Raw genomic sequence first — 12351 nt, forward strand, 5'->3', positions numbered from 1 at the left:
TCCATGAGAGAATTTCCTCTTGCTAAGTTATAATTCTGACTTGGGCCATTAATTTTGGCTTGCTGTTGCAGGCAATTAATTAAATAGGTAAGGAAAGAAATTAAATTATTATGTTTGCATGCTTTAGCTCTCTGGGGTGCAAACACAGTCAAAACGCTGATTCTCCTGTGTACTTACTCAGGCTTTTATCTCCTCCTGTTCCTTGCTTGAGTTTTCTGTTGGTATCTGGAAGTCCTGCTCTTCTTCCCAGACTCTCAAGAACTTTAGTGGCTTGTGTCTATCATTTAGTGCTTCCATGAGTGCACCAAAGGCTAAATCATGCCCCGTCTTTCACTGTGCTGACAGGACTCTTATTTTAGGGGTTGATGGAGTATTACAGTGCACAGGAATAGCCTGGCTTAGGAGAAATTGTGCAGCATCTTCAGCACCATCCCCATCTACAACCTGCTTTTGTAACTCTGTGTATACATCCCCGCTCTGCTGAGGTGCTGCTGTCTCCCTTGTTTCCCTTCATAAGAGATGCAGCACTTAGCAGAAAACTTGACAATCAATTTAAATAATTTTAAGTAATTTTTGAGACTAAGAATCGTGAAGAGGAGTGGCAGTTCACAGCCTTTGTTCAGAGTGCTGCATTCACCTCTTGTTGCTCAATGTCTCACCAAGGTTTTTTGTCCTTCCAGGTTTTCACGGGGAACAGCAATGCTGACAGTGTGGTGCACCACAAACTGCTGCACTCGGTGAAAGCTCGATTCCTGCGCTTCATCCCCCTGAGGTGGAACGTTGGTGGGCGGATAGGACTGAGAGTTGAGGTCTTCGGCTGCTCTTACAGTAAGTGGCTGCATCTTAACCCACATTTTGTCAAAGAGCTTTTACTTGGTGCTGGTGGTGCTGTGGGAAGAGTGCAGTAAAAGTTTTATGAGTTAGAATGTAACATGAAACACATTGCCATTGTTTATTTTTTATATTAGTTGCTCTTGCCTCTCTGCCCAGGGATGTGCTGCCCATCTCACTCAGCTGGTGGAGCCTCCTCAGGGCTGAGCCCACTGCAGAGCAATTTGCTGCTTCTGGGAGAGCCAGGCAGTCACATGCTGCAAAACCTCCTGCCCACTGAAGGTCACAAGGCTAATTAGGAGCTCTATAGTGCTATATTTGCCTAAACAGTTCATTTGTGAGTTTACGGCCAGTTACCTATCTGTGAAGTTCTTTGGATTCTGCAGCTCTGGTTGTATTTGGAGTTGATGACTTTATAGCTTCAGAGTGCAGAAAACCTATCTGCTGATTTAATTGCCTTTACACAACAGCTTTCTTTGGCCGCTCTTAAGACGAGATGGTCTTTGATGATATGGTCTGTAGTGTTTAGGCTTTGGAGCAGCTGGTAAATGTTGCTGGCTTGGGGTGTTTTGGTGAGAAATCTTGTCATAATGCTGCAGATGTATGACCTATGGCTGTGACAGACTGAATGTAAGGCAAAAGGACTGATGGTGCTCCATTGCAGAAAATGGAAGTCCACTCATGAGGAAAAACAAGTCCAATATTTATTTCTCAGGTGACTTTTTGTTAATTTTTGTGACTTGAGATGCTGCTGGAAATGGGGGAGATTTTGTTGTGTAGAGTTCAGGGGATTAACAACATTTTACTGATAAATTCAGAGTGGTGTGGCACAAGTGACCATCATGTGACACCACTGTACTGGTACATCTCCCAATTTAGCTTAGGTCCTTATCTGTTCCTCTACGCACAGATAATGGGCTGTAGCAGAATAAGCATGAAAACTATTTGGGAGACAACCTAAATTCATCTAAGCTAAATGAAAGAGAAGTTTATTGAACTTTTTGAGTCATGTTCCCACTGAACAAAGACACAACTCCAGGATTTTCTGAGGCCTTGTCACTGTCCACTGATCTTAGGACTGCTTCCCATGGTTTCACAGGAAGATTCATATGGTCTCTATGTAGGTCTATCACGTCCATTCAGCTTCTTCTAGATGCTGTTTGTCCACCTGTACAGGCACTGTTGACTGACCTACAACCACCTGGTCTGGATGCCCAGCCATTAGGGCAAGAGACCTTTTCCAGGTATATAAGTGAACATGTAAACTGAAAGCTGAAATTCAGAATCAACTGCCTTTGGTGACATAATTCTGAAACAGCCAGCTAATATCTTTTCAAGAGCTTTCTTCTTCCAGACCTCTGCAGTGAAGAGTACAGTCCAAACAGTTGTGTAACAAATAGAACTTGAACTTTGGGAAGATTGAAACTTTTGTGGCTGTTTTTTCTTTTTTTGATAGTAGTCCATGTAATCTACTACATGAGCACTACTTTCATGTCAGACTGTGGTTGTGTTTTCTGTGATACAAAGATTTCAGAATCACTTGCAGGCTGAGTTGCCTTGTGTTATCATCTAAGTCTTCATCTTTGTCCTGTACCCTGTAGTTGCAGGAAATAAAAGTGCTTGTGTAGAATTAAGGTATGAGATTAAAGTGAGCCAGAAAAGAAATAAAGGGATTCATAAAACTTTTACAGGGTGTTGAAATATTCATTCCATTTATATAAATGTGCCATTCACATTTCTCTCTGGCAAATTGCATATGCCAAGCAATACCTGTCTACAAGTTGTGCTTGTATAGTTTTACTGACTTGGCTACTCCTAACCCAGACACACCGGCACTGTACAAAAGATGTTTGATCATTTTTAAAATGTCATCTTTAGTGTATACTGACAGAATATCTGCTGCAGATCCTGAGCTGGTGTACAACTACATAAATGCATTTTGTAAAGTTGATAGCAGACAGACTCATCCACTGTGTTCAGTTGTAGCATAAGAAATATTAATAATCTGGGGAAAAAAAATTAAAATTGCAAAGCTTAAGTTTCTAGAAACGGGCTGTTGAACAAGCCAGAGAGGACACTGAAATTGAAGAACAAGTGTATTGAATGTGCATCATCTTCATGCATGTATCTATATGTACATGAAAGAAGGGATGGGATGCTGAGAGAAGAAACAGCAGCAGCTGGTATAAATCCATCTGTAAGAGCCATGTATGGCCTCCCTGCTGCCTTTTTAGGTGAATGTGACAGTCTTGTGGCAGCAGAAGGCTCTGTTATCTCATTTTTGGTATTGGACTTTCCTATGCAGTATTCTCTGCTTGAGAGGCCCCAGGAACACAATCCTGTGCTAACTTTTGCAAGTGCAGCTTTCATTGATGGCTGTTTAGTAGGGGGCACAGGGCAGGTCTTGTAGGTCACCTGCCTGGTGACACTCTGCCAGGACATGCTGAGGAATCCTGCTGAGTGCACTGGATGCCAGAGTGGGTAACAGCCTGTGATGGAACTGTGCTGCTGCTGAATGGCACTTACTGTTGTTTATTGCTTCTGCTAGAAATAATGTACTATGAATTTATTCCTCAAGTCTCCCTGTCAAACAAAGGAGCTTTCATTTTTTATCTTTTTTTTTTCTTCTTCTTCTTCTTCTCTTTTTCTTTTCACCCTCTATTTGGCTACCAGTTGATATTGTTTCTTTGGAAAAATAAAAACATGTTTTGAACAGAAAAGCTATTTCAGATTATGAGTGTACCTGATCCTATCCCTACATATTGAATTTCCTATGAATAAAGGACTCCAAGGCCATCACAGAAGTGTAATTCACAGATAGCCTGCTAAATGTTTACTTTCTTCAGAAAGTATGTATTTAAATGAAAGTGATTACAATTTTTTAAACTCCTGTAAATATCTCATCAGATATCCTCAAAATAGGATCTTGAAAATAGGAAGGAGATGATGATCTGAAAACATACATTAATGTTTCCTGTTCAGAGAAGGATTGATGATGAGTTCTGTGGAAAGTTCCATGCAGAAATACGTGTAAGCCCTTGCTATCCCTTTGCAGCAGTGGCTCCAGCAGTGTATTTGTAACAGATAAGCAGAGCTGCAGCAGAGGACATGCTCAGACAAATGGCAAACCAATTGCTTTTGATGTTGGAGGTGGCAAGGGGCAACAAGTGTATCTTTATACTTGGGAAAAGTCTTGTTAGCTTAGCACAAGGGAAAAGAAAATTGCTGGCACAACTGCTTTTATAGGATAAGATTTATAGGTGCATTGAAGATGCTGATCATATTCTGTAACTGGTTAACAGCCCAAGGTGCATCAGCAGAATTGGGTGTATGTGCAGTTAACAGGCTGGGATACCACAGGAGAAACAATGATAGGGTGTGAGACAGGGTGTCTTGTGAGAGCAGAATTCTTCATTTGCAGTTCAGAACTCTGATTTCTCGTACTTTGCTGCCATTGCTTTGGGGAATATGATCTGATATTGTGCCTTTTTATTAAATGATATTTTTACTAGATTCTTTTTCTTTCTTTTTTTCTCTTTCTTTTTTTTTTTTTTTCTTTTCCCCCACCTTCCTTCATCCTCTCCTTTGTCTTCCTATGAGATAGAAAATAACTCACTGCAGAGAACTGCTTAATGTCTGATGGTCCTTGACCAGTCATGTTTGTAATCAAATGCACAAGGTAAATACCCACATGATTCCTTACCCAAATGAAGCTGAGATTTTTGACAGGGATAAAGCTACATGGCAGAACAGTCACCTCTGAAGTAGTCATCCACATGCATCCTTGGGTTGCATGTCTGAGAGAGAGGTGGGATGGCTTTAGGGTCATTCCATGCTGTGAGTGGCCAGGGGACGCATCTGTTCAGACCAGGGGTTGTCCTCTTCCCTTCTGCCAGGAGTTAAAGATTCTGTTCATTGGTGCAAGCTCAAGACTGAAAATTCCTGTCTCACATGGCAACTGTTCCTAGAGTTATTCTTGGTCTAGAAAATCTTTGTTAAGTAAGTGTTCCCTTTCCCCAAAGTCACAGGGAGGAAGGACTCTCTTCTTGAGTGTGGCTGTGTATCCTCTCTGCTGCTGGGAGCAGATTGCTGCACGAGCAGGCTCTGTGCTCTCGCTGCTGCCAGCCTGCCAACAGCCTTGTTGATGAGGACAGTGTAGAGCCAGAATGAGTAAAGTCTGTCTTCAGGAGCGTAAGAACACCAGCAGGCAGTGCAGGATGAAATCGCATGTTGTGTTTTAGTCTGTTATTGCTGCAGATTTTCTGAGACTTGAAACATTTTGGATCCTCCTTCTCCTGCTGGAAGAGGGTTATGGACATATATGGGCTACAGAAGCACTAAGCAAACACCAAGCAGGTTTTCTGGAGTGGCTGTTTTTAACAGGAACCAACGATTTGTTGTCATGCAAACTGCCACTAATGACTTTTGGCTGCCAGTGTTAGCATTTATTTGACATATTCTCGTTTCATTCAGGGCTATTTATTGGCCAATGTGCTCACAACTGATAATTAGTGGAGCAGAGCTTTTCAGAAACAAGTTTTCCTTTGTGATATGCTCTGTAAATGTCAGCAGTAGAGCTCTTCAAGAAATCATGTTATGCTGTGGCTTAATGGAGAGTTAAGAACAAGAACTGAAGTGTGAATTTAGACTGGCTGGAGCCTTGGATCTTAGGAATAAGATTTAAAGGGGGCACTTTTTGAGCAGCATTGAATCAGGGCATCCTTGCTCCTGCAGTACCTTTGTTTTTAAGAGCTAGGAGAAAAATCAACTTTAGTTGCAAAATGCCCTGGAAATCAAAGACTGTAAATTCTTTATAAACTATTTCCTAATTGCTGCCTGTGTTGAAATGAAGCCATTTTTATAAGACACTTGTGATTTACTTTAACCAAATTGTAATATTTAATGTAGTTAGGGGACATTCACAAGAACTAAACTACGAATTTAATTCCCTTTATAGAAACTGGCAGTCATGGTGTCAATAGAGAGAAGTCAGCAATTCTGAAGAATCTGTTTCATAACACCTAATTCAGATGTTAAAAACAGATGGCAGGAATACTTTCGTATTTGTAATAATTCCTAAACTAACAACTGTTCCACACATGCAGAGAAACAGCCTATTATAATTCTGACATCACAGATAAGTTGGTCTTAGTTTATTCAAGAGTGAATTTTCCCCAGGACTGAGTTTTTTTGTAGTTTTAGTCTCATAAAAAAATCAGTTGCTTTTGATTTGGCATTAAGTTGGCTATGGAGTTACAGAATTTTGCATCAAATTGAAGTGTTGTGCTCCCTACAAGTTTGTAAGTGTGCCATCAAACTCCTGTACAAACTGTCATACTGATAGGCAGAAATTTTCATGATAGTTTCCATGGTAACAAATCGTTAACAGCTGTTTTATTTTCTGAGCTTTTAATAGTTGTTAATTGCAGACCTCTTTAATTTTTTCACTAAAAAAAAAAAAAAAAGAGAGAAAAAAGGTTAAAACCTTCTCCCCCAGCTCTTAGTATTTTTATTTTTTAAAAAAGGAGCAGATGAAACTAGTGTTAATGCTTAAAAGGATAAAAGAGCTCTCAATGGAGTTAAGGTGACTTAAATTACTGACTTGAATCACAATACAGTTGCTGATGGGAAGTCTTGATCCTATGAACCTCTCAGTTATTTTTCAGAAGAAAATAGAAAACTGATAGCTTTGGTTTATCATTGAAATGTATGGTTTGCAAAGAGAGAGTCTACATTCTTTCTTCTTGGGCACTAGGAAGTTGTTACTTGGTTTTGTGCCTTTGCCTCAGTAGTTATGTAGTTTAATAAAACTCTGTTCAAATTCTTCATTGTCTGGTATTCTTAATTTTTAATAATTTTATTAACAATAGAAAATACCAATCGACAAAATTGATGCTTTATACATAAATTGTGTCAAATTGCAGTTGGATAGAAATTGGAATTGAAGTAATGTATGTCAGTCAGATGTTGTGTACAAGATATTAGTTAAAAGTATTTAAAGCTACCTGAAATATCCTGGTTAAAGATGCATTACAATTTTGTTTAAAAATATGTTTTACCTAAAAGACCATTTTTTAAAGCAGAGAGAGTACTTCAGGCTGCTCCTGCCAAAGAAAATATTAATTGCAAGTGAGGAACAGAAAGCTTGTTTCCTACCAGAATGATTGGGATTTTAGAGGCTGGCTGTAGGGGAAAATATGTTTCTAATAGGATTTTCAAAGGTGTATAATCAGTTTAGATGCCCAGTTCCCATGAAATCTCTTCAAAAGCTTTTTGAATTGATATTTGACTATCCCTGCCAGCCTAGTCAATTTGCATGCAGGAACATGGCTGATAAATGCCCATCACAAGCAAGCAGCCAGCCCTTGGAGGCTGAGGGGATCCTTATCAGAATGCAGAGGTGGATGCAGGCATGGCTGGCATGCAGGAACAGCTCAACAGACTCTTGTGAAGCTACAGAAGTGGAGTGAGTACTGAAGTGTTCAAAGTAATGAATAGCATCCTGCATGCATTTGAGAGGAACAGCAAATGTGGCAAGGGATGTTCTGGAGATCTGAATATGATGGGAGGCACCTGTTCTGTTCTCGAAAGTTAAATGAGAGAGAAGTGTTGTATGAGGAAGGCAAGTGCAGAGGGGTTCTGGTTTTATCCTCATATTCCCTTTCTCTGGCAGAGGGAGAGGATTGGAAATGGATGAAATGTGGTTTCCCAAATGACCTGTACATCCTGTGGATGTACACTCAGAACAATACCTGACTCCAAACTGTATTTGAAAAGATCCTGAAAAAAATGCAATCCCTCTTCTGATGCTGCCCCTCCTTGCCATTTTGCCATTTTCTTTCTTCCAGAGTCAGATATTGCAGACTTTGATGGCAGAAGTTCACTTCTCTACAGGTTCAATCAGAAGCTTATGAGCACATTCAAAGATGTAGTTTCCTTGAAGTTCAAGAGCATGCAGGGGGATGGAGTCTTATTCCATGGAGAAGGTCAGCGTGGAGACTACATAACCTTGGAACTGCAGAAAGGGAAGCTCTCCTTGCACCTCAACCTGGGTAAGGGTAATTAGGATCATGGTTTTGCATATAAATCTGTTATTTTTATTAGACAGTATCTGCAAACTCCAGCTGATATCAACATTCTGTGTGCTGATGTCATGCAGGACATGGCAGCTGAGCTGAGACCTTGGCTACTCTAACTAGTGTTGAGCAAGGCAGAACTGCTCAATGGCTGCTTCAGATTCTTCACATAGCTCCTTTTATCTTTTTTTCTTTTTTTTTTTTTTTTTTACATGTGTGTGGGATTTTTATATTATTTTTAAGAACAGCATTCTCAGGAAGTGTTCTTTGGACTGCAGGAAAGGCTTATTTTTGGTTTGTGTCTAATTTTTTTCCATTCACTCAGTGATTCAGAGCTGAGCTGAGAGTACAGAATTTCAATGATAACATTCTGGTCAAAACATTGTTCACACTGCTGCATGTTTTCTCCTGAAAACTCTGAATATTCCTTCTTCAATATCTGTAAGGCTATCACTGTGCAATCATGTTGGATCAGAGCATCAGAGGAAAGGCTGTCTTATTTTTTTACTGTGGAATGATGCTAGTTTTTTTCCCTGATGGATACACTGAAGCACTTTGAGGCTACTCCAGTAGGAATGATCATACTCCCCTCTTCCAGCCTTACTGCAAAATCTTCACTGGCTTCATCTGTGGGTGTCCCATGGTATTGGCCTCAGCAGTCTCTGCTGGCTCATGTTTCTCATACTGAGGGGTTTAAGTTGGGCATTTTTCCCCTTGTGCTTAATTATGTTTGTTTTAGAAATCAGTAACTATTTTCCACAGCTGTTGGACTTCATTTTTACATAAGCTCATTAATTGTTGAGTCCCTAGGTTGTGCTTTCTTTCTTTCCTTCTTTGTTTTTCAGCAAAGTTTGGAAATGATAATACATCATTTTCTGATTTGGGATTTGGATGTTACTTGAACCAAAAACCTACATCCCAAAGCTCTGAATGGGGGAGTCTACCCCACTGAATTGTCCTCTTACAAATTTTCTGTGCTAGGATAAGAGTATACTATAGTTAATTATATTATGTAACTTCCAGAGGAGATACTGTTGTGGATGTGCATTCTGAGATGAGTTGGGTTTTTTCTTCAGCTGTAGCCCCAAGTGTACAAAATTTTACCCATTTCAGGTCCTCTTTTTTGCATTCACATGTCATGACAGGGGTTTTGATGACTTCTCTTCAATCTGCTTGCATCTTGCCTGGCAGTTTTGGAGCATGTGTTCTCTCCATTCTGTGGGAATGTAAAGGAGGATACACACTCCCTTTCAGTGAGAGGCTCTGAAGTGTTCAGACATGTAGCCAGCTGGAAAACAGAAGAGTGCTTGAAATTACTGGGTTAAAATTACCAGCCTAAATATTTTTATGATTTGTGATCTATACTTTTGGAGAGCTAGGCCAGGTTTAAGAATTTTTATGAGCTGAACAAAACACTCTTATTGCTTCACTGACTAGTGCCTTTTTTTTAAACAATTTTCTTGTTAAAATGTAGAAAGCACGGAGTTGACAGTGAAGTGTCAGGAGTGGTCTGTTGATGTGATTAGACAGAAGATTTTGGTGTTACCCAAAGGAAGCTCTTAAGCCACCAGGACCAAAAAAGCCTGGCAGAATCAAGGATACAGACAAAGTAATAGTGTCCTGCCTGCTGCAGTGTGTGAGCGCAGCATCTGTAACACCTCCTGGTTCATCACGAGGATTTCACAGGGAAAGAATGTGTGTGTGGTGGGGGGCGGTATGCGTGTGAATTCACATGCGTGTGAATAAGAGACCCAAGGAATCTAAGGCAGTCTTTGAAAAAAATTTGCTTCCAAGAGCTCTGACTTGCATCCTGGAGCTCTGCTCTGTGCTTTCCTTGAAGTCCCCATGCTCCAGTCAAGAGTCTGGAGGTAACTCTGGTGTCTTCTGCCTCTCTGTGCCACTCCAGGGGACTCCAACCTGCACTTCAGTAACAGCCACACCTCTGTCACCTTGGGCAGCCTCCTGGATGACCAGCACTGGCACTCAGTTCTCATAGAACGCTTCAACAAGCAAGTGAACTTCACAGTGGACAAGCACACCCAGCACTTCCGAACAAAGGGGGATTCAGATCACTTGGATATTGATTATGAGGTGTGTGAAGCCCTTTAGGTTATAACCTTTGAGTTGAGGTATGAATTGCTATAAAATGAGTGTGATGGAAAGCAGCTACCCTATGAGCTGTTTCTTTCCAGCACAGATCATTATTTAATATTTCCTTCCTAGAGAGCTCCTTTCATACTTTAACAGCATAAACTATGTAGTGTAATTCCAAATATGGCAGAAAGTGGCAAATCTCTGTGCAAATAGGCATTGCATTATGTTTGCACTTCAAAGTATGGCAGACTTTGAATAAATGAGAAGTCATAGCCTGGGTTCTAGTCAAATGTTCAGGGAGCAGCTGTGTTATCATGTCCAGTATAATTTTAATGGCATCACTGTGCACCATCCCTGCATTGAATTGAGCATGACTGTGGGGATTCTAGCCCTGAGTTGTCCCTGTGTCCAGACACCACTTGCTTGAATTACAGCTCTCCACATAGAGATGAACATGTGAAAATTATTGTATTCCCACCAGGAATGAAAGACCTCCAGTATGCAAGGAAGTTTTAGCGAGGTGGGCATCTGTCTTTTCTCCCAGATAGCAAATGACAGGATGAGAGGAAATGGCCTCAAGTTGTGGCAGAGGAGGTTTAGATTGGATAGCAGGAAAATCTTCTTACTGAAAGGGTGGTCACACATTGAAATAGTCTGCCCTGGGAAGTAGTAGAACCATCATCCCTGGGAGTGTTCCAAAGATGTATGGAAGTGGTAGCTGGGGATATGGTCTGGTCATGAACATGAGGGTGCTGGGTTGGACACAGTCTTAGAGGTTTTATCAATCTTAGTAATTCTGTGATTTTAACCACCAGCTTGAGCCAGTTTCCTTCACACCTGAGCATGTTGCAGAGCATGCTGATCTAGGGAGCTAGAGCAGGTCAGCAGAGGAAACATCCTGCCTGCCCATAAACCCGAGCCTGGTGTGTTCCCCTGTGATGGGACCAAGGTGTGGCAGAGTGCAGTTTATATCACCCCAGCAGTTCAGTGCTTATGGATGATAGTTGTTTAATAAGTACCTTAAAGCCCTCAATATCATCGTATCTGTATGCAAGGCAGCTCCTCATCTGTTGGCCATCAACGCCAATGTGTGCAAATTCCCCCTGTTCCTTTTGATCCCCTTGTGCTTATCTGCCAAGTCTTCCTTGCCCACAAGGCTCAGGGTCGTGCTTGCACAGAGCCATCACCCTGTCTGGGTGTGTTGAGCTGGCACGGTTCACTGCTTCAGAGACCACAAGTTCCCCCTTTGCACTTTGAATTCATTTCTCCGGAAAGGATCATTTTGCGACACACCCAAGGGAACAAAGCAGACAGCTCAGCAGTGGCAGGTGCCTGCTCTCCTGCTCTCTCCTCTCATCTTCCAGATGAAATTCCTTTCTTTGCATTTCACAGAGCAGGGTGGAGAGAGTGGTACCTGTCCCCTGGTACTGCTCTACCAAATCATGAGCACATTTAGTAGGGTCAGTGCTTGGAACAGTGGGATTCTGCAACAGCTTTAGGGTGAACTGTCAGGGGCCAAAACTGTAACTGCTTTTAAAATGGAGTTGAGAAAAGCCAAATAACTGAGTCATCAGCTTTTCTAATTTCAAAATAATAAAATTTCTTACCTCTTGCTTGGTGCCAACTAGGGGAAACTCAGGCTCCAATCTAATTTACAGAACATTTTTCCAGATGTTCAAAAATAGGGAACATGATAGAAAAGATCTCCAGGTGTTGTAAATCAGCATCACCACCAACTACTTTGGCACTCAGACCTTGTCCCCTGAGCTTAGTTTTTCAGTGTGTTTTTTCTCCATTTGCACTGAGAGAGTCTTTCAGTCAAACGTTACAGCAATGCAGTCTACTGAAAGTTTATCTCAGCACACTTTAGGGATTAAAGGCCTTACTGAGGGTAATAAAATCATTACTTTCATAATTAAAATTATTACCAATCACAAAGGAAACTGTTTTCTTAATAATGCTTTGGTGTAATTGATATTGATTTTTCTTCTTGTTTTGAAACCCCAGTACAGAGTCTCTTAGCAGGAGACTTGAAGAATAGAACATGAAAGAAAGAAAGTCTGGCCTCTTAGAAAAAACTAATGATTCTCACTGGAAAAAAAAAAAAAAACCAGCATTGCTACCAGATAAGCCCTCATGCCAATAACAAACCTGCAAGTGACGTAAAGTAGCAGTCTGCTCACTCTTTATTTCTCTGAAGTGATCAATTAAAACAACTGAGGTGCAAGTTCATTAAGAACTTGTTTTCAAGTAAATGTTTTCAAGGTTACCCAGGGAGGTTTCACTTGCTTATGTATCCCAGCTTGTTAGATGGAGTGGGAGGAAAAATAACCCCCAAATTGCCCTTTAT

The 12351-nt window shown here is 40.9% G+C and overlaps 1 protein-coding gene across 1 annotated transcript in view; it reads left to right on the forward strand.

Annotated features, from left to right (window-relative positions):
* CNTNAP5 (contactin associated protein family member 5) overlaps window positions 1-12351 on the forward strand; it is a 269119-nt gene that overhangs the window by 120693 nt on the left and 136075 nt on the right. Inside the window, exons 4-6 of the mRNA XM_063161822.1 lie at window positions 681-828; window positions 7680-7883; window positions 9814-9998. Of these exons, the coding sequence (XP_063017892.1) occupies window positions 681-828; window positions 7680-7883; window positions 9814-9998 (537 nt within the window). The remainder of the gene's footprint in view (window positions 1-680; window positions 829-7679; window positions 7884-9813; window positions 9999-12351) is intronic.

This window comes from Melospiza melodia, chromosome 8, assembly GCF_035770615.1.
Source record: "Melospiza melodia melodia isolate bMelMel2 chromosome 8, bMelMel2.pri, whole genome shotgun sequence".
NCBI classification, from domain to species: Eukaryota; Metazoa; Chordata; class Aves; order Passeriformes; family Passerellidae; genus Melospiza; species Melospiza melodia.